This window comes from Chanos chanos, chromosome 4 (genome assembly GCF_902362185.1).
Source record: "Chanos chanos chromosome 4, fChaCha1.1, whole genome shotgun sequence".
NCBI lineage: Eukaryota > Metazoa > Chordata > Actinopteri > Gonorynchiformes > Chanidae > Chanos > Chanos chanos.
This window is the reverse complement of record NC_044498.1, coordinates 11,453,678-11,475,191: the sequence shown is the minus strand read 5'-3', so window position 1 is coordinate 11,475,191 and position 21,514 is coordinate 11,453,678. Positions and strand designations below refer to the sequence as shown.

General features: G+C 40.2%; 1 protein-coding gene across 1 annotated transcript; it reads right to left on the bottom strand.

Annotated features, from left to right (window-relative positions):
- Positions 1-231: 231 nt before the first annotated feature.
- On the bottom strand, positions 232-20,422 carry jupa (junction plakoglobin a). The gene is made up of 16 exons (XM_030771389.1): positions 20,300-20,422; positions 8,422-8,474; positions 7,635-7,799; positions 6,965-7,218; positions 6,445-6,683; positions 5,742-5,943; positions 5,338-5,482; positions 4,935-5,038; positions 4,371-4,709; positions 4,101-4,253; positions 3,661-3,780; positions 3,232-3,382; positions 2,556-2,677; positions 2,302-2,344; positions 1,875-2,005; positions 232-1,369 (listed from the first exon to the last, which is right to left on the bottom strand). The coding sequence occupies exons 2-15, from the start codon at positions 8,432-8,434 to the stop codon at positions 1,878-1,880; spliced, it is 2,178 nt and encodes a 725-aa protein (XP_030627249.1). The 5' UTR covers positions 8,435-8,474; positions 20,300-20,422; the 3' UTR covers positions 232-1,369; positions 1,875-1,877.
- Positions 20,423-21,514: the final 1,092 nt, after the last annotated feature.

Genomic DNA, 21,514 nt, shown 5'->3' with positions numbered 1-21,514 from the left:
ACATTCTTGCTTGCATTAAATACATGTACATAAACTCTGAAGACACACTTGTTTATAAGTTATTCACTGCAGCTGTAATCTCATCACAGCTGCCTCTTGCTTTTCCAACAGATGGTCAAAATATTGACTGTGCCAGATTCAATGAAAACCTGTCACTTAATCACACTACTATGCAAAATGAGTACACAGATCACATTTTAAGTTAATAGCCAATTTTATTTTTTTTTTTTTTTTGGACAAAGTATGAAGTAAAAACACAATATAGTCAAAATGCTTAACCTGTCATTATCTTTGACCACTCATCACTAGTGCATGGGCCATATGAAGCACACAAGCACAGTACAGGCCTATTCCAACTACACTCGTTTCTGATCATCTTTGAATTTATTTAGGTATGATTGTTAATGCTGAACTTTAACTGGAAAAAAAAAACATTTTTATAGTATTAAGACCATTGGTGCATATTTAGGAAAGTCTAAAAGATAATGGAAGCTCTGCTCTCTGTCACACACTAACGCGCGTACCTGCACACACACGCTTGCACATATACAAAAAAAGAAAAAAAAAGTTTATCTTAACACACAACCCTCTCTGCTGTGCATTTCTAGGAGGTGCAGATCTAGGATTGTACTGTATTAAGCAGTGTATAAAACAGGAAAGACAGTAGAAGTTAAAAGGCTAGTGGAGCATAATCAATCACGACGTTAGTGTCTGCACTTTTACGATTCAGCCCTCTTTGGCCTTCTCAGGAAAGGATTTTTCAGCTGTAAAAATGTACCTGAAATTAATAACTGTTCTCAAATTGAATTTACAACATTCAGAGAAAGTGAGTTGCTGAGGCAACTTCACTCCTGACAATTCAGTAAAACAACACATCAAAACATGCCAATAAACACCCATCTCAACATATACATCAGTGTTTCTGGTTGGTCAAAGTTTGGAGTTTGGGCACACAGCTATGGGCTCTCACGGCTGAACAATAAATTGATCCAAGAAGTGATAAAAGACCACTGGCAGTGTCTTCAACAGCTAAAATATTACCGATAATTTAAAAAAAAAAAAGTTTACATGATTATCATCACAAAATAAAGTCTCTTTGGCATAGTATACCAGTACAGTTTCCACCAATGTGCTACAAACCCACATTAAGCCCTAAATTACAACTTTCTCATAAAAAAGAAGACTAAAATGGTGCCTGTTGTTGCCTTTGTGAAACAGAATCTGCTGATCTCAGAACAGTGATAATTTCATATATTACAGCAGAGTATTTTGAGGAATGGGGCATACAGAAGTCCTCCAAAGACGCTCTCAGTGAATGACTTCCCTTTCAGTGTTCTCTCAATCCAAAAAACTCCTTAATTTGGACAGTCTGTAAAGATAGATTCATGAAAACTTACATGAGATACATTACAGTCCACTTATTAAACAGGCACATTTTGTTGTATAATTCAGTCATATAATATAATGTCAGTCCTATAGTTTCAGATTAGCATTTGAGTCACACTGATAACCAAAACATGCACTGATCTTCACTGTGTGTGAGGCAGTGCTAGTTTTGTTTCTCTTTGCCAACCGTAGATATGTAATATGAGTTAAATCTGTTAGTAAGGCATTTTGAAGCAGGCCTGTGCATGTTGTTGTTTTTTTTTGGGGTTTTTTCAGTATGCTGACTGCAGATTTCCTGAAACGTTGCTTTACAGAATGTGAATGAGTGTGTGCGCTTGTGTGTGCATGTGTGTGTGTGTGTGTGATGAACTTCTCTGCTTGTCAGTATAGGAGGAAAGTACTTTTGCACTGATCTCAGGATTGACACTGCATATAAGTCTGTGTGTGTGTGTGTGTTTATGTATGTTTTTGTGTGTCTATATAACGACCTCTTAGTAGTTTCCCCCATAGGCTTGCGGAATTCCGTCATAGTGCATGCCACTCTGGAAATCATCATGCATCATGTCATGGTCCATCTGCATGTCAAGGTGCTCAGGGGCGTATCCGTAACCGTCTACCTCTGTAACATGCACACACACACACATCAGTATTTCACAACACGTGTTCTGGATTATATCTTAATCTCATGCCACAAGAGAGTAACTGTGGGTCCGGTGACAGAGTTAAACAAGCAGAATTAGAGTTCCATACATTACGCCCACACTTTACTTTAAAGGAGCATTATTTCAAGCTTCTCAGTAGGAGCCAGTTAGATTTCAGTTTGTTGTGATCTGGCAAAAACTTAAACACACGTGAACGGATGCTAATTAGGCATCGCTATGTAATGGTGAATGGGTTTTTAGATGTTTTCAGTACCGTCTCCTGCGTACTGAGATTCCATCTGCATGGTGTTGTGAGCCTGGAGAAAACAAAGATGAAAATTTACAATGAGATCATCAATAAACAATAAACAGAAAAGGAAAATCTTGAATGCAGTCAGGTCTTGTACGAAAGTACTACAAACAAGCACGTGAGAACATGAAAAGCCATACATGAAAGATCTGGATAAACGTGAATGAATGAGAACAAACTGGATGATAAGAGACATTAGCTATGCTAAAAGTACCCACCATATCCCAGGCGGCAGGATCGTGTTTGAAGAGTGAGTGTGTGAGCTCCACAGACACACGCTTCTTGTAGTCAGCATTTTTGTCCTCTGAGATACGGAAAAGCACAGCTGCGGCGTAGGTGGCTATTGGAGTGAGACAAAACAATTTGTGTTAGTTTTTTAAGTATGTTAAATGCAGTCTGTTCCACTTCATCCTCAATTCAGTTACAGAGAAATAGCATACTTAAATAATACAGTTATTAAAAACTGGTTTATTTTTAGTTTTAGTTTATTTTAGTTAATCCTCATCCTGTTATACAACAGTGCAGACAGTCTGAATTCATCAACAGTAAGACTGCATCTGTCTGAAACAACTGTGTGTGAGACCTAGGTTGGCCACGCCTAGAAAATGGATCTTCTAAAACAAGACTTTCCTGTCTGTTCTTCTCTTTTAATTCTGTTGATCTTCAATTAAATACTATTTGTAACTGTGCCTAATTCGTGCCTAAATCTTCAGTTTATCCTCTTCCTTTTGAAGTTCATAGAATTACAAAGAAGAAAGGATGTTTTCTTTTGTGTAGGGATTCAAACTTACAGGTTCAAAGAACAAGCTCTTAGTCACACTGATAACAAATCAACAGAATGATTAACTTTGAGATTGCTGTTGGGATGAAAAAAATGAACTGTCTCTCTCTCACCAATGCCTTCGTTGTTGGAATGAAGGAGCTCCATGAGTGGAGCAGAGGCACCCTCAGCATCTATGATCTCTGCTGATTTCTTATCCAAGGCCAGTTCACACAGCACACCAGCAGCCACACGCTTCACATTATCCACTGGAGAGTAGAGGAGCTTTAATAAGACAGAAAGAGACAGAGAGAGAAAGAGAAAAGAGAGAGAAAGAGAAAAGGGAGAGTAAAAATGATTAGGAGACAGTAAAGGTGATATTAAAAAAAATAAGTCGGAACTAAAACTCAAACGCATGTGTCGAGTTCTGCGACTGATTTAAAATAGTTTAGAACTAAAAGTCAAACACATGCACTGAGTTCTGTGACCGATTTAAAATAAGTTAGAGCTAAAAGTCAAACCCATGCACTGAGTTCTGTGACTGATTTGTTTGTCACAGTTACCTGCACAAACAGTGGGATTGTGTTCATGTTGGCGATATCGGTCCTGTTCACTGGATCTCTGGCCATGATGTGTAGAGCCCCTGTGCAGCCCTCCACAATCTCCTCCATTCTCACTCCATCCTGATGGAGAACCATCACATACACTTATCACTTACGGACTACATGTAAAATCTCAGCTTAGGTCAGGGGCAAATACAGGCAATTATAGGGGTGTGTGGCACAAAGTGACTATTTGTGTGGCTGAGATGTCTGAGACTAGATTAATCATGCTGGAGATGACATATTTATCCCATAAAGAATACAACCAAATTTATGGCAAAATATGTATTAACTGAAGAATAGAGGGACTGAATTGTGATATGGCACGATGCAGCAGACATAGATGTCTCAAAGGTACATCACAACAAACTGCGCTGTATAGATGAAGCACTATGACTTACCTGGTATGTTTGTTGTGAAGCCGATCCATGTTTCTGGGCATCTTGATGAGCCTTCAGTAGAAGATTGACAAGTCTGGGAATGGCCTCTGCATCTCTTAAAGGTGCCTGATTGGCTTGACAAAGCGCCAGGTTACGGATCAGACCAACGGCAGCCTGAAAAAAATTTCAAAGGCGGAGTCAGTCATTCTGTCATCCATTTTAGTTTCGTCCCATCCTAAACAAGCCTCTTTCCCGCTCTTCTTATTACTATTTTTGCTATCGCTTTCTCACCTTAATGACAGGCCAATAATAGGGCTGGTTGAGCAGTTTGACAATAGTAGGGATTCCGTAGTGTATGCGCACTGCGTTCTGGGCCAGTTCGGCATCCTGGTGGCGACTGGTGAGGTGACGTAGAGCGCAGACAGCTGGCTCAGCCACGTCTTCCTTCTCTCCAGCTCGCAGGACAGCGTGGATGAGTGTCTCCACCCCGTTGCCCTGGGTTACCAAGGTTTTGTTGCGAGCGTTGTTGCAGGTCAGGTTTGACAGGATGCCCGTAGCACAGGTCAACGTGTTGAGGTCGTCAGAGCTGAGCAAGCCAATCAGAACGTGCAGCAGACTCTCCAAACCCTCCTGAAGCGGGAGAGAAAGGTGAAAAAAAAAGAGACAGAACGCAAGTGAGAGGAAGAATGGGAGGACATGCGTAGCAGAAGTTAGAAAGACAGAACTTGAGACAGAACATTATGTGCACTGGCTGGCACTCGGCAGCGGGGGAACTGTGGTGTATGTCATTATCAGTATGAGTGCTGTGGGTGTGTTGACGTGAACAGGTGTGAGAGGAAAGAAAGAGAGGCTGACCTGTTTTGTGGCAGCATCTGACAGGTTCCTCAGAGTCCACAGGCAGTTTTGTGTCAGACGCTGACTTGAGCCGGTCAAGTGTTTCCCCAAAGCCTGCATGCCACCTGAGAAAGACAGAGAGAACCTCACTAGCAAAAATGTCATGGTAACGTTGGAATCCACTGTCGTTTTGTTTCAGTTATTGCAACTGGTCGATAATCTATTCACTAAATACACATTAATTTGACATTATTCTGTTGGAAATGCATTGCAACTTGGTTGGTATATGTGTGAACCTGACATTACAAAAGCTAAAAGAGGGAGCAATAAAAAAAAAAAAAAAAAAAAAAAAGGATTCTTGCACACAAGGGACTTCCCAAGGATTTCAAGGACAGAAAAAGTGGGAAAGTTTGTTGGGACTTACCCGCTTCCACAATAGCTGGCTTGTTGCTTGGACACACAGAGAGCACTTTGAGCACACGGCTGGTGGTCCACAGAAGCTTTTCGTAGCTGTAGTTCCTCATGATGTGGACCAGGCCCTCAGGACCCCCGTTAGCCAGGATTATGAGCTAAGACCAGAAAACCCAAAACCATTAGACTATCGGAGATAATGCACTGCATTAAATGCAGGATTTGACAAAAAAAACAAAACAAAGCAAAGCATACCTATTACAAAAAACAGTCTAAAAAGAATATTTTTTACATATTAGCTACCACAGTATGTAAATATATACTTAGCAGAACATCTCTGTTTGAATGTGTACACAAGCCAAAAAAATAAAACTGAGATATTTACACATACGCGCACATGCACACATGAACACACACCTTGCTCTCCTGGTTGCCATAAGACAGCAGCTGCAGGCAGTCTGTAGTGATGGCCAGGAACTTTGGATTGCTCTTCTTGAGCAGGGGGACCATCCTCTGCAGCCCGTCTGCCAAACGCACGGCCATTTTGGCTCCTTCTTGGTGCAGTAGCAGGTTATGCAGAGTGGTGATGGCATAAAACAGCACTGATTCCATTGGGGAGCTGAAAGAAATACCATGCAAGTCTAATACCCATCCATGTGTGGTGAACAAGGCATCACTCAGAGAGTTTTCTTCTCGTTTAAGTCAAATGGAATTCTTTGTTCTACTTAATACCAATCAACATCAGGAAATTACTTACAATCAAAGGTGCTACACAGCTAGACTGAGATTGTGCTGTGTGTTAAGGAAACAATAACAGGTTCAATGACCGGTATGCATCAATTATGCATTGACTGGCAAGTTGAAAATTGAAAAAAAAAAAAAAACACATTACAAATCAAGCTCTGGCACATCAACACCAGTCACATTTTTCAAAAATCACGTTGCCGGCACACAATGTGCCTGCACGCCGGAGATGAACCAGTCGAGGGCAGGGCCGTGTGTAGATCTCTTTTCCTCAAAAGACGATCTGGTGATTCAGCTACCGTAGCTCACGCACCCGCTGAGGCGACCGACTCCTTATGAGTAAATCCGCCACACCCATTCCTCAAACGTCCCTTACCTGAGCATTCGCACCAGGGCAGGGATGCCGCCGGATTTGAAGATGGAAAGCAGACCCTCGCGTTGGTGGGAGAGGTTGTGCAGAATGCTGGCCGTCGCACGAGCGGTTTCCATGTCGCCCGTGTTCTGCATGGCGCGTACCACTGCTGCCACCACCTGAGGCGACTGCATGAGGGCACGACGAGAAGCCTCCTTCCGGGTCAGCTGGTTCACAATCAGAGCCGCCTTGTTGACTACGGCCTATGGACCACAGGACAAAAGGCAAACGTGAGGAAAAACTGGAGAAAAAACTGATTTCAGAGATCACTGTCAACGTGACGCAAGACGTCGGCGGAACAAAACTCCGCAAAATTCACCCAGTATTGTTTAAGACTGAAACCTCTCCTGCAATATCAAATAATAAACTAATGGTTTTGAAGATTTGACATGTGGGAGAATCCACGCTCGTAACGTGACCCAAGCGAATCGGGTCAAATATATGACACCTGCTTGGTACCTCTCAATCAAAGAGCAGTTTGTACCTGGTCATCGTCGTTCAGCAGTTTGGTCAGTTCAGGCACTGCACGTGTTGCTAGTTCAGCGTCATCTTGGTAGTTGATGAGGTGAATAATGGCTTGTTTGAGGAGCTGAGAGGGTTCTGCCAGTTTCTGGACGTTAGTTTGCTGACTAACGTCGGTCTGTGTGGACAGGACGGTCATGCCCTCTGTCACTGTCTCTGGGAACATGGCGGCTCTCACACGCTGGGCCCGGGTCAGGGCATACTGAGACTCTACATCTACAGGGGAGAGAAACACCTGTATTGAGAGTACAGCTAACACAGGAGAAAAATGTCTCCAAGCACATGATCTGTGTGAAATTAACCGCACCTATGATGCAGGTAAGACTATGAATACGTCTGGAAGACAGAGACAGATTTTGTTAAGTCTGTGAAGAGATTTAGATGAACCCGCTATACTGTATATTTATTTAAAAAGGAAGAAAATAAAAGATCAAGATGATACACAGCTCTATACTAACGTCCTGAAAACAACACACAGACATCAATGCCAAGAATGTACATACATACTGGTAAGGCTTCTTCAGGTGTGTGTGCCCGCCAGCACTGTTTAGCTGCCAGTAATTAAGTATGTATGAATTTCTGGGTGTGTGTGTGTGTATGTGTGTGTATGTGTGCATGTTCCCACGTCTTACCTGCTGGATTTTCGGTGACCACGGTGGTAAGAGTGTATTTTTTGGTGAATTCTGATCCATCGTCATCTGAGCGCACTGTGGTGGCCCCAGACTGAAAGCCTGAGTCTCCAGCATACATCGTCTGCTGCCACTCAGTCACCTTCACAGTCCCCTCTGTCTCACCCACTGTACCAGACACAGCCATCACCACCATCAGAACTCATGTTCCTCACATTACAGTTATTCTTTGAATCTGTTCAGTCCTTCAGTTCAAGGGTTTAATTCATCACACTGTCCAAGGTTGCGCCCGTATAATTTTTCTTTTTAAACTGATGGAAATGTTACTGAAAATGTCGTGAGTCATAAGAGTGTTGTTGTGTACGCTCGACCAGTAACATACGAGGTTTATGACTATACACAAACACGACTCAGACCAAAGTCAGTTTCGTACTGCAAGTCTTCGCGAATAGAAGAGAAAGAGAGCAATAACTAATATTTCAATATTTTTTGCTTAAATATTGCAAACAATGCATTTCACAAGTCTTTTGATATTAAAATTCATCTTTAATTATTTACAATCAAAGACAAATACCAAAGCACCTGAACCACGCTAACATGTCAGCAGTTCGACATATTGTATAAAACATTTATTAAATTAAAACAGATGAAACATCTACAACTGTTTGTTGTCAGTACATAATATGACAGCAGGATCAGAGCAGAACCCACTTATGAAAGAGAATGGATTAACTAGGCAATTAAATGTGAATAATTGTTATGTATTATAAATGTATAAATGTTTACTCACTCTGCATTGCCATCTTTAGCCTCCTGGGCCCAAACAAAGAATTGTTTTAAAACCTGGAAGTAGAAAAAAAAAAGTCCTTTTAAATTTCTGATTGTACTATGTTTACCATCTGTTCCTGATTGGCATGTAAAAGAGTCCTGATCAAGTCCATAAAAGTTTGAAAACAGTTTTCTGCAAATTATTATGGGAGAACTTGTGAAAGTACACCCATGAGTGTGAAGAAAGAAGCAGCTGCTGGAGAAGAATGCCAAGCCACAGAATATCTCAACCTTCAACCTCAGTTTCTATCTACAGAGCAGTTGTGGGAGAGAAACGCCCAGCTGTAGCTACATGAAAACCTCACACGACCGGCCCTGCGTGTTTTGTCGTTCACACCCATGCGTACCTAATCTCTTCCTTCAGATCTCACAGTTCTCCTCCACTTTCTTTTTCTCTCCCTCTTCCCCGCCACAACACACACACACACACACACACAAATACAAATTAAGCTTCCATATTGCATACTATGTTTAACTCAAGACTCAGAGACACAAACTTTTCTCATAAGAGAAAAAAAAAATCTCAGACTTGTACTTGTACCCGTACTCGTACCCGTACTCGTACTGTTCCCAGTTTCCAAACTTATATCCCTTTTTTCAATGGGTCTTCGATCCATTAAGTACTCTATAACCCCCTCCCCACACACACATCCCGACCTCAGTATTGCTTGCCCAATCAGTAGAGATTTCACTGACTCATCGTTTTGCTTGGTATAAAACACTCTATTAAAAAGAAGTTGTGCCAGGACCACACCCTAACGCAGTTCACTGGAAGTAAAAAAAAAAAAAAGACATATGAAAGGTTCATATGATAAGATATTGACTTTGAAAACCACAAAAGAAAACATGGAAGTTGTAATTGGTGTAAAACAAAGGTACAAAATAAATATTTAAAACCGAGGCGATACAATCCAAATAGAAACCAATGACTAAAAAAGGTCTGAAAACAAGTGTTGTAAAAGTGTGAGGAAGATAGGGGATTTTCCACAATCAGGGTCATCAGCAAAACAGAGTCTATTTACACAAAACCCGAGCTGAACAAAGAGTTTCGGTGGCAAGAAAAAAAACATGAGGATTCGTACGTAAAGAGCATTGTCTGTCATTAAGAAAAAAAACAAACAATTAAAGCGATACTCTGATCCCGACCCCTACTCAATTAGTACACAGAGTAATATATTACTAATTTAATTTTGGTCTTTTTCTTGCAGTAACGAAAATAATATACCACATTCAGATTGCTTTCATGCCTAAAGGGTGAATGCACTGCTACAGCATGTCTGTTTTGGTGGGCAGGGGGGAGGGGAGAGGAGAGTGGGGGGGGGGGGGGAGAGAAGGGGGCGGAGTAGGTGGCATGACGCACCAGAAATGTAGTTTCTGTGGGAACTTCTTCTCACCCTCTTTGACTCTGGACATGAATGTGACAGTGCATTAAAGCATGTTATCTTTGTTTATACAAATGTGGGTAAAAACCCACAAATGTCATTCATGCAATTTAAATTTTATGTTCATTTTCACTCTCGATTTAAAGAGAAAATTTGCTTACAGTGCAGTGCATTAGATACTTCTAGACTCAACACTCAATAAATATTTAGTACGACCTCTCTAAAACACGTCTGATTAAATCCCAACCTTCCATTGTCATTCGCAGGAATAGTATTGGTTTCACAGTCGTTGCAATTTTCCAGATGATTACAGCCATTTTGTGAGTTCACATCATTCTTAACTAGTGGACATTTGAGATCCATTTTTCTGAGTCTCATTTTGTACAACGCACATTAAAATACTCCCGAGTATTCGCGTGAGAGGCTCTTGAAGGGACCAAATATGGCACTTTCACGCTTTCCATTACACTCTGGTATTAGTCAGACAAAAAAAAAATGCCATTATCAAATTCAATCTCTCTTCAGCTAAAAGCTAAACCTGACAGCCTCAAATTATATGCTGAGGACCTGAGATGACAGTGGGGGCTGCACTGGAGTTTCAGAATTTAATAGGCAGGTGGTCAAACTGGCTTCAGAATGCAGGGTTTCTACTATTTCACTTACAATCAGTGATCACTACCACGGAGATTTCAAGTCTGTTTTTTCCTTTTGACCAAATTAAAATACGTAGTGCTGTTCCAAATGACAGATTTTTGGTGATCAGTGAGACGGATGTTTGACGATTAACGAGACTGATCTTTGGTGATTTAGTGACTGTGCATATCTGCACCACTGCTCTTGTGTCAGCTCTCAGAGAGAGAGAAGACACATAAACTGGATTATTGCCGGTCTTGTTGTCATGGCAATGCGAACATGAGTCACAGGGTGTGCTTTGTAACTGCCAGGAAAGAACTGATGAAAGCAAGCAGGTACATGTAACAGGTATGACTAGTGCTGTCATCACAGGACAAGACAACTTCCCTAGAAGACAAGGTAAGGGAGCTCCTGTTCCCAAGCTTCCATTGTTCTTATCACTGTCAGTAAAAAAACAACAAAGAAAAAAACAACAACAAAAAAAAAACATTAACACTGAGTCAACAGACCTTTTTTCTTAACTTCTGAGTAACTGAATGTGAGCTGCCTAAAGAACTTGTGTCCGTCCTTTGCATACTTGGAGCATATCAATACACCATACAGAAAATATAAAAATTAAAATACAACAATTATATGTGGAAAAATAATATCTACAGTATTATCTATCAAACTATAGTGGAAGACTCTTCTGTTCCACTTGATTAGTCAACTCAACTCATAGTACTTTATTTTATCCTCTTCAGCTCCATTCTTTTCCATTAGTGACATTCACATATGTTTTGTTTCCATGGGTGCGGCTTAATGTGTTACTACAGCTACTGACACACCTTTAAAAAACACCCAAAGGAACTTGACACAGGAACTGTGCACATGCACATGCACATGCACCTGCACACACACACACACACACACACACACACACACACACACACACACACACACACACTAACTACTAACACCAACTCAGTGACTCTGTCTCACTCCGTCTCAGATTTGCTCACACAAACAACCTGTTCCCATACGTGTAAAGGCATGAACTTGCTACTATTTTGGCCTCAACAACTTCACTCTCAGAGATGATTACCAAGATATACACCCACACGGCAGGAATGGCATTTAACATGATAATATGTTCAAACATCAAAACTGATCTTTTGCTGGCTGGCAAGAGAATTAGCTGGCTTCCAAAGAAAGCCAAGTCTCAACAACTGAGAATTTCACTTACCAAAAAATTGGTAAGTACCTCAAACATTAAAAATAATCTTATGCAGAGTAGCGTGGTGTGCTATTAATGATTATTTTAAGGTGTCCACTGGAAAGGGTTTATGGAGCATAAAGACACTGTATGTATCATAGAGCGCTAATATTCATTCCGTATGCAGCTAGAATATGACCGGAGATAACAACACAACTGCATATTCATCATATTGTCCCACACTGTTACGTAAGACAGCACCAACACATTCTCTCAGCTTCAGCGTTAAGCTGAACTTCAGGCTCATCTTTCATCTTTCACTTCGCTCATTCATCCGTAGTCAAATTAATTGTATTTTGCTAGTTTATGCTAGGTGTAATAAACTGTAAAAAAAAGACAAAAAACAAAACTGCAGTATTGCTTTCTGACTAAACAGAGCTAATATCTCAAGCACAACATGCCCTGCTGCAGAAAAATTGTAAATGATGTCATTTTTTTTTTTATTGAAGTGAACAATAGGGTTACAAAGTTGAATATGGAGGGAAGTAAATGGATGATAAACCGCTGATAAACCGTTAACATATTCGATGAACTTTGCTCTGAGTCCAGTGTTAACCTTTCGTTAATAACTGATAGCCTTTCAATGTAATCTCACCTTTATATCGTCAACGAGACATAAAATGTCTTGGATAAATACACACGCAAAGAGATACTCAGTAACAGACATCAATAATTCAAAAATAAATCAACACATGCACTCTACAGACATACCCCTTTTTCAATGGTGACCCCTATTTATAACATAGTGAAGTTTAAAAAGAAGAAAAAAAGGAAAGAAAAACATTGGTAATTGAACAAAATGCGAGTATTCACTTGTTTTTTTTTCCATCAAGAGGGAGAAGACACACCCTCCCAAACCCAACCCAAACTAACCCAACCTTAAACCTCAGTCACTCTGACTGAAGCGCGTCACATACTTGTAAAATGATGATTTACTGGAGACATACTGGAGTGTGAAAGGAATGACTACCAGCAAACCCGCATGTGTGCTAGCCGAGACAAAAAACAGAGGGCTGCACCCAGCACGGCCCCAGTTCTCTAATCCCAGTGTGACATTCCTCACTAGCTCCAGGCATACTCTCTCTCTCTTTATCATTCTCTCTCTCTCTCTCTCTCTTTTTGCCTTTTTCATTCACTCTCTCTTTAACTCTTTCTCCGTTTCTCTCATGTTGATACATAAATATAATGATTAACTGTGAAGAAAACAGAACAATAAAATACAGAATTGATCGTGCACATGCAAGCACAGATAGGACACACTAAAAAAGGAAACACTTTCTCTCAGCAACACCCATTCTTTTACAACAAGGCAGACAGGGAGTGGCGTGCACGGCGCTATGACTCAGGTGTGTACAGCCGGGAGGCGGGAGGGGGTGAGGGGCAGTGTATTAGCGCATGTTACAGGGTGTGGACTTTTGTTCCTTGTTCACATTAACACACCCTGATGAATGTCCTAAAGAGTTCGACACTTTACCAGAATGAAAAACAATACAATGCCTGGAGTGAGAATAGTGATCAGTTTTTAAAGCAACAATTTTATTACTGAATATTGGCTTTTATTTAAATTCCAGATCAGTTTTACTTTAACCAAACCAAACAAACAAACAAACAAAAAATAGTTGTTATATGACAGGTATTTGGGTTCTCGTTTTTATTTCCCCAAACACCAGTTATTTTGATTTAGAGGTACAGAGAACCGTATGATGTGTCAGAGAATTAGGCTGCTTCTCCAAATGATATCATACTTCCCCCTGCACACACACACACGCACACACACACACACACGCACACACACACACACACACACACACACACACACACACTCACACACAGTTAATGGCCTTGGTTGGAACTCACCAGAGTTACCAGCTGAGCCCTGGCTTTTAAAAGCTCGGGGTTACTAAGTGGTCCCCAGACACTCTGCTTCCGCTGGTGTGTGTGACAAGCAGGTGGTCAGGGCTGGATGACCCCTATGGGGTGAACTTAACCCAAGGCAAAATGCACACATGTCCCCCTAATACATGTCTATCACCTCATAATGACTGCTTCCATCATTATAGCTTCACTACCTTAGGTCTTTATTATGGCACAATATGGATTATGACTAATCACTCGACATACACCGACAAATGAGAGGTTCATTCAAATTTCAGCCAATTACATTCAGCTAATTTTATCTAATTACTTGCTTTTTTGCTAAATTCTTCTGAACATGACAGAAATGTTACTAGTTTAAGAACAATAAATCATGAATAAGTGTCAAATTTGAAGAAAAATATCACAAGCTTTAAAAGTCATTTCCAACTGAAATCACCCTCCATGGCATCCACCATCTCAGACTGTTCACAAATTATTCGAGTAACTGCTGATAGATAACAGTATTTTGCAAAAAATATAGTTTGATTCATCAATATTTTGAAGATTTACCTTAGAGACATAAAGGCTCAGACAAAAAGTTAAGAGTAAGGACAGATATTTCATTTTTCCCTGTTAGACATATAACAATACAAAGAAAAAAACAGATTCTCACTCCAAACCATGGTAATTACACATATAGAACATGTAATCTCACAGTTCACTGCATCTGAGTATACTCTCGCCACAAAGAGATTGAGTCCATATTGGCCAACATCACATTATTTTTGGAAGGTTTTCAGAGTCTAGGAAGATCTGACAAAGACTGTCACAAACAATTTTTACACATCACCATATACTACAGCTAAAAATTTGATCTCTTGAAAGGTAATGATTTATAAGACAGCTTTGGGAGAATCAGCAGTCATTCGAAACCACTGCGAAGTAAAACTCTGTACTGCGTATAGTAGCCACTCAACTCTCTATACCTGTCAATCCATTGATTTTTTAAATAATTTAACACCTCACTGACATTCCATTATCACTATTACCACAGTGTTCACTCTGTTCTCACAGTGTGCCTAAATCTTTATTTCTTGAAGGTAAAATTTAAGACACATTGACAACATATTTTCATGTTTCACATTTTCTCAACTGACAGTGAGAAAAGGTTTTGTCAAAGTATCATATGGTATATAAAAAACCTCAGTGACTCATTCATTTATGCTGGAGGAAAGCTTCACAGAATTAGATCAGCCTGAATGTAATGGATGAGAATAAGAACGTGATGGAGAACTGACAACACACACCGTATACTGAGGTGGGTTTGGGGTGAAGTGAGTGGGATGGGTGGGGGTGGAGGGGGTCTGACCAGATGACCCTTAATGACCCTTAAGTACTGTGTCTCAGAAAAACATGCCAAGGTAACATAAAACAGCTCCACTACATCTGAAAAGGGTGGAGTAGAACACGTTCAAAATAAAAAGAATCTACAACTGGCAATGATAGCTCAGCATCAGCATTGAAAAGTAGACAACATGACGCAAGTGCTTAACAAAGCTACCAAGATGGTTGAGTGAAAGCAGATACGCCATGACCAGGAACGCGGCCAAAACTGGGACACGGCACAAAAGATGAAACTACAAAAGGACAGGGGGTGAAGTAGTGTGGGAGCTGAACATCTGAATGCTGTCCCAGCACATTTGGAAGAGGTAAACAAATAGCACCAGTCAAACACAAATCTTCTCACTAAGTAGAAAGCAAAGAGACCTCTATGTTGAGGCCATTGCCTACACCCCAATCCTGCCCTAGCAATGCCAGCAGACATATAAGTATGTATGAGAGACTTAGAGAAAGAGGGAGGTAGGGAGGGAAGTGGAGAGGAAGCTGGGGAGGAAGGAAAGAGACCAAGTTTAGTTTTCCTCTGAGACTAAACCTGTGCCTCAGCTCCTCTGGATCTACTGCTGTGAGGGCGTTTGCAGACCAGTAGCATCCAAAAGTCATTCACAGTCTATGTTTGCTGTAGAATGCATTTGAGACTAGCAAGATCTAAAACTGAAATCAATGACCATCCATTGTTCAGCTAAGAATTTCCCTCGTTCTCTTATTCTTCTTCAGGGAGACACGTTCTCAGCAGAGTCGTTATTCTTCTCCTTACAGTTTTTAAAGAATAAAAAGTAGGACATTGCCTGTGATTCACGGAACTCAGTGACATTTTAGCACAATGACAATAGTCTGTTATTTACCTCAGTGCAGAAGAGAGCTCCATCAGTGTCCTTGTAAAGGCAGGAAATAAGGCTTCCTTTGACTTGGCAGGAAGCAAAGTCTAATCTCTCTCAGTCTTATCTTCAGTACACTGTCACAGGCCTTTTTTGGTTAGTGTGCACGCTATATCGTCATAGGTATGCATGAGTTGAGCTGGTAGCTCAAAACTGAGTTAGTGTGACAGGTAGTGAATATTTCAGTGGTTTCTGGGGTTCTGGAGAGAGCTGAGCAGTCAGATCACAAATCTGAAGGGACATTGAGGAACCTTGTCTCTTCCTAAGGAACTTTCTTAAATATATATACATATACAAATATATACACACGCACATGTGTGTGTGTGTGTATATATATATATAGTTGTAATGGATAAAATAAGGCAAATATATGAGTTTTCTTTTTTACCTGAGCAAAGACAGGTCCTTTTTTATGCAAAGTGTTAATTTCTCCTTCAGGAGAGGAGCATCTCTTATGTGTGCAAGAGTAATGGCAGGATTTAATGTAATTGAAGTGCAATTGCCATATTGCACTATTTTTGTGATATGAACTCACCCAGTTTTTCAAAGCGTCAAAACTCTTCAACAGAAGCTGCTGAGCAGTTACAGGAATATAGACAAGTCCCAACACGACGGTAATAGCAACTTTACCGCTGGGAAAGGGGAGACTGAGCACTTCTACAGATTTGCATAAGACCGACAGATCATCGCATATCAATTTAGGAGTGTGTTTCATTAGTAAATGGGTGTTAAAAAAAGTCAGAGGCTGTTGTAAGATTTCTGAATAAGAGCCCTGAGATTGTGTCTGTGGTGTGTGAAGACTCACCAACTAGCATTCCCTTTCTGCCCTTCCCTCATTCTTCCAAACTCCCCCTCCCTCTGTCATGGGGGTGTTTTTTAAGGAGTGGAGAGAGTTCCGTGTATCTCTGACTACATACACCCACACTTGAAGCACCGAATCACTTACTGTCAAGTTCCTGAAATGGCGAAAACTTTTTTGTGTGCTGATAATGGTTTCAAACCGAAACTCTTCACTTTGTCACTCTGTAACTTTTGCACTTTTGTTACTAGGCAAAATAAGGAGCCTTACTTTGGTTATCATGAGTATGACTTTAGGATATCATTTTTTATCCTGTCATTCATCCAATTCTATGCATAGAAATGTTATACCATTGGAGAATACTAATAAATATATATCATTGAAGGATACTTTCTAACTGTTTAGAGAGGATCAGTATGGAATGTATGTGCACATGAAACTAAACTAGAAAGAAATGCAGTCTACACTTTCCTGTTCCTGACCTCAGAAATACATTCACTAAATTATTCATTTTAACAGCAACAGTGAGAGACATTAATTCTCAGTCTCAGAACTTGTTCTGGTCTGATGAGACACCTTCAAAAGCAGATACTGTTAGTTAAGTGTGGCTTTGAGATGTTTTTAATCATGGTTATGCATTTGACTGTAAATCTGTGCATTTTTACCGTGTCCAGTGCGCACGTAATGTTAGACTGATTTAAAGGGTCAGTTCATAAAGCACCAACACAATACTCCACTTGGATATCTGAGCAATGTCCAATATTGTACTAGTAAGTATACCAATACTGAGCATACAAACACTAATATCCAGTGCACTGGTACCCTGTTTATGGTATCAAGAATAACAACTTGAATTATGCTCTTGTTAATTTTTGAGGATGAGAAGAGATTGAGGGTGAGGGGTAAACACCTCTGGATTGAGAACATCATTGTGAGGGAAGACATCTTCTTAAGGATCCCATACTTGACCACTTCAGAGACCACTGAGACCAAAGACTGGTATTAAAAGACCACCTGCTTTTTTCGCTCGCAATGAGAGAAGGGTTACCGACCATCATCTGTTGTTTGAGAATAATCGTGATCATCCGCTGTTTAAGACCAGATCAGAAATGCTAGCGTGCAACTACTCATATGGAACATGTATGACAGAGAGTGAGACTAATACATCTGTAGTGTGGTGTCTATAAGTAAGAAGATTATATTCTGTGGTGTTAAGAAGTATCTTGTGGTCAACACAGATAAAGAGGTTATGCAGCATGAGTCAAGAATGAAGCAGCACTGGACAGAGTGGGGGTGGGGTGGAGGTGAGGGTGGGAAAGAAGAGGCAAACCCAGAAACAAGTGTAGGGAGGAGAACCATCAGGAGTGGAGAGAGCATCAGCATGTGAGACACAGGGAGACAGACTAAGTGAATGATGTCAGTTTGTAATCCCCCTTTCCCTTTTTAAAGTGTATTTATACACTGGAGGATCCTCATTGCCCCTTGCTGTCCTAATGTAGGGCAATATCAGGGATTTATGCTTAGAGAAGGATTAGCGCCTGAGTGGGTCCAGATGTACTGAATCTCTGCATAAATGTCAGAGCCAGCTAACCTCATATTGTCTGACCACACTATCCGTCAGGTCACAGGAATCAAGACCTCCTTGCTGAATTCTTCAATTATTTAATCCAGACCAAACCAGGTTGGTTTTTAACCAAACCTGCAGCTGCTTTTTTCTTTCTTTTACTTTTTTTTTTTACATTAGCTCTATGTCAAGTGTAGAACTGCTTTCTCCTCCCATTAACACCTTGGTAAATTGAACAACACCCCTGCAGATTAAGAAGTATTTTAAGTTCTGTCCTACTGACACAGACACGTGCACAGATGCAGACACACGAATGAAGCAGGAATCTAATTACAATTTTCAAGTGTCATTTAGCTGTGGAGATCGTAAAAATGAAATGAAAAGATAATACATAAATGATCACTTTTGCAATGTAATTACTACATTATTACAGAATCCTTGTGCTGTTCGTCATATTTCAACGTATTTTCAACATATTTCTAAAGAATGAGAGCAATGATGGATGGAACTCATTTTAGTCCTAAAATCTCCATGATAAGACCAGCATGTTATCCAGCATAAGCTGAACTGACAAGATGTTCTTGTCCAGACAGCTGCTTAAGGTCTTGAGCCAAATCCTTGTAATTTAGCAATTTAGGCTTAGATGTTTGAACTGGTGTTAAAATGTACAAAAAATATATATAAAACCTATCACAGAAAATGTCTTGTTACTTTCTGGATTGCTGATGTTCATATGAATGGTTTGAAATTTCCAACTAGTAAAACAGGTTGATCGGAAGAAGTATAGTTTCTTTCATCAAACCTGATAAAGCAAAATCACCTAAACAACTGAGCACTGCGTTTGCATCTTAGTGGGGTGTAGTGGGAATGTCTCTGAGCTTTTCCCTACTCCCGAAGTAATGGTTTCATAACAGTATACAACTAGAATAAAGATGAGTATTTTTAAGGTGGAAAGGTCATTCACTTTCAGTTCAGTTTGATCTCTTTGCCCAAGGTACAAATCATTCCCAGGAAAACTCCACCCACACAACATTCTTCTTCAAATCGCTGCCGAGGTAAAATAATTCAAAGTGAAGTATATATGTATACAGGGCTAGGCGAACACGCATCTAATAGACGTGAGCTGCGTTCAAGAAGTGTACATTTTAAGTTAGCGGGCTATGTTAAATACACATGTTCTGATAACAAGCTTGTGACAGTAAAATCCCTATGAAGTAAATCATTTACGATATCGCACCGAAGATTTCAAGTAGCCAATCCTTTGTCTCACAAGAAAACTAAAATGAAGTATGATTGCGTCTCATACCAATCTGCCCTTGATAAAACTAATTTTAAGATGTACGCCCATAGTGTACCAAATTGGGGCAATAATTATTATTTCAAGACAAGTCCTTTAAATAATAGCCCGAGCCCACACGATGCGTCAAATGGACATCTGTATGAGTCAGTTTACGCGCTGCATTACATTGTACGTTTTAGTCAAGTCCTGAAGAATTTCTCTTGTAACAATAGACTTGAATTTGCTACACAGAACACAAAAGCAATGTTTCATGTTTATTTCACAGGCGATCGTTCCGTGTCTCCAACTATTCTACACACTACTGCCTCTCCCACTTAGTAAAAGCCTGGACTAACACATATATACTGTATTTATGGGCTACATTTATGTGAAATCTCCTATCACGTGCTGACTAAGTGAATTTTAATGTGCAGTTGAAATCAACCGATTCCAAACTAAAAACTCTTGTTTGGTACCACTACGCTCAAAGGTTGGTGATTTTCCAAGTTCGTTTTCCTGAGAGCAAGACACACGGAAGTGGGAAAGAAATAGGTTACGCTCAGGTAAAGCGACACCGACAGCCTAAATGGCAATCAAAACTATGCCAAGAATCCTTTAAAACATAATAACAAAACCTAACATTTGTTTTAGAAATTAGGAAACATACAACAAGTTATGAAAATATTTCACACCTTTTTTCAGAGATCCGAGTTTTGGCACCGACGACAGAATAAGTAACATGATCCACCGATACAAATTTATAGCCCACGCAAGGAAAAAAAAAACCTTAGTTACCTTTCGCTGGTAATAACCGGGTTCAAAAACTCCAGAGCAACAGTGATCTGTAGGCAGAGTCCCCCTTGAATTTTCTGCCCTGTCTTCTCTGTTCTGTGTGTAGACAACTCGTCTCCCGGAATACCGATCAGACCAAACAATGACTGTATGACAGAGAGCAGTGTTTTATCACAAGCTCCGCCTCCGATACCACACGAGTCACATACCACACCCAAATACACACCCCGCAACTTGGTTTGAAAAACATTATAGACAAGTAGAATAAGACGAAGAAATTGAAATAGTTACGTATTCTCAATAATAAAATGTTAAACGTTTAGAAAAAAAGTCATTCTACAGTCTAACTACTGAGTCGTTAGTGAGTTTATAGTACATTTAACCGGTGTAGCCACTGGCTCACTCTACAAACTCACATCGCACCTATGGCAGCTGGTTGATAGCCTCCCCGCAGGGCATGTAGTTAAAACAGCCGCACCTTAAGGTTACGCAATTCAGTCCCGAGGTGAGTCATACACACCTCTGATATACGACATTACGAGGTATCATTAAAGTTGTCTGCTAAAGTTATAGCAAGATATAGCAACAACTATTTCCAAAGCAACTGTTTGTTTAATGTGCATTTCAGAGGTCCTAAAAGCAGTAGCAAAAGAATGTCCTCAAATGTGATGGACCATTTGTCCCCTCACAGAACTCACTGCTAAATGAACCATCTACTATGAGTCATTCCATTAGCCTGGATCAGTTTCCCCCCTAACAGAAGCAGTGTGTTCTCAGTCAACAGCTAGACAATCACAACATCAACACTAGCCATTTCCTTTTTGTCATAAGGAAGCAGATGTTATGGTAGGTCACTAGTGCATTAGCTCACTTGTGCATTGTTGCACTAGTGGTTGACATGCAGCTTGTCCAGATTCCTGGACATCTTGCCTGTTCCATTTTAACCAAATATTGTTATGATTTTAGCTCTGTCAGGTATGGAACTGAGACACAGGAACAATCAAATCATTATGCCACTGCTCCAAACTTTAAAACAAAATTAAAACCAAGACTAATTGAGACGAACTAATATTTTATGGTTATCATTTGTTTGTGTCAGATGAACCAAGCGCTTACTGACATAATAGGCTATTTACCTTAAAGGTCTTATTTCTCTTACATAGTAGTGCATTGGGCAAAGGAAATTTTGGTAACTACTAGCCTATTAAATCTACTGCG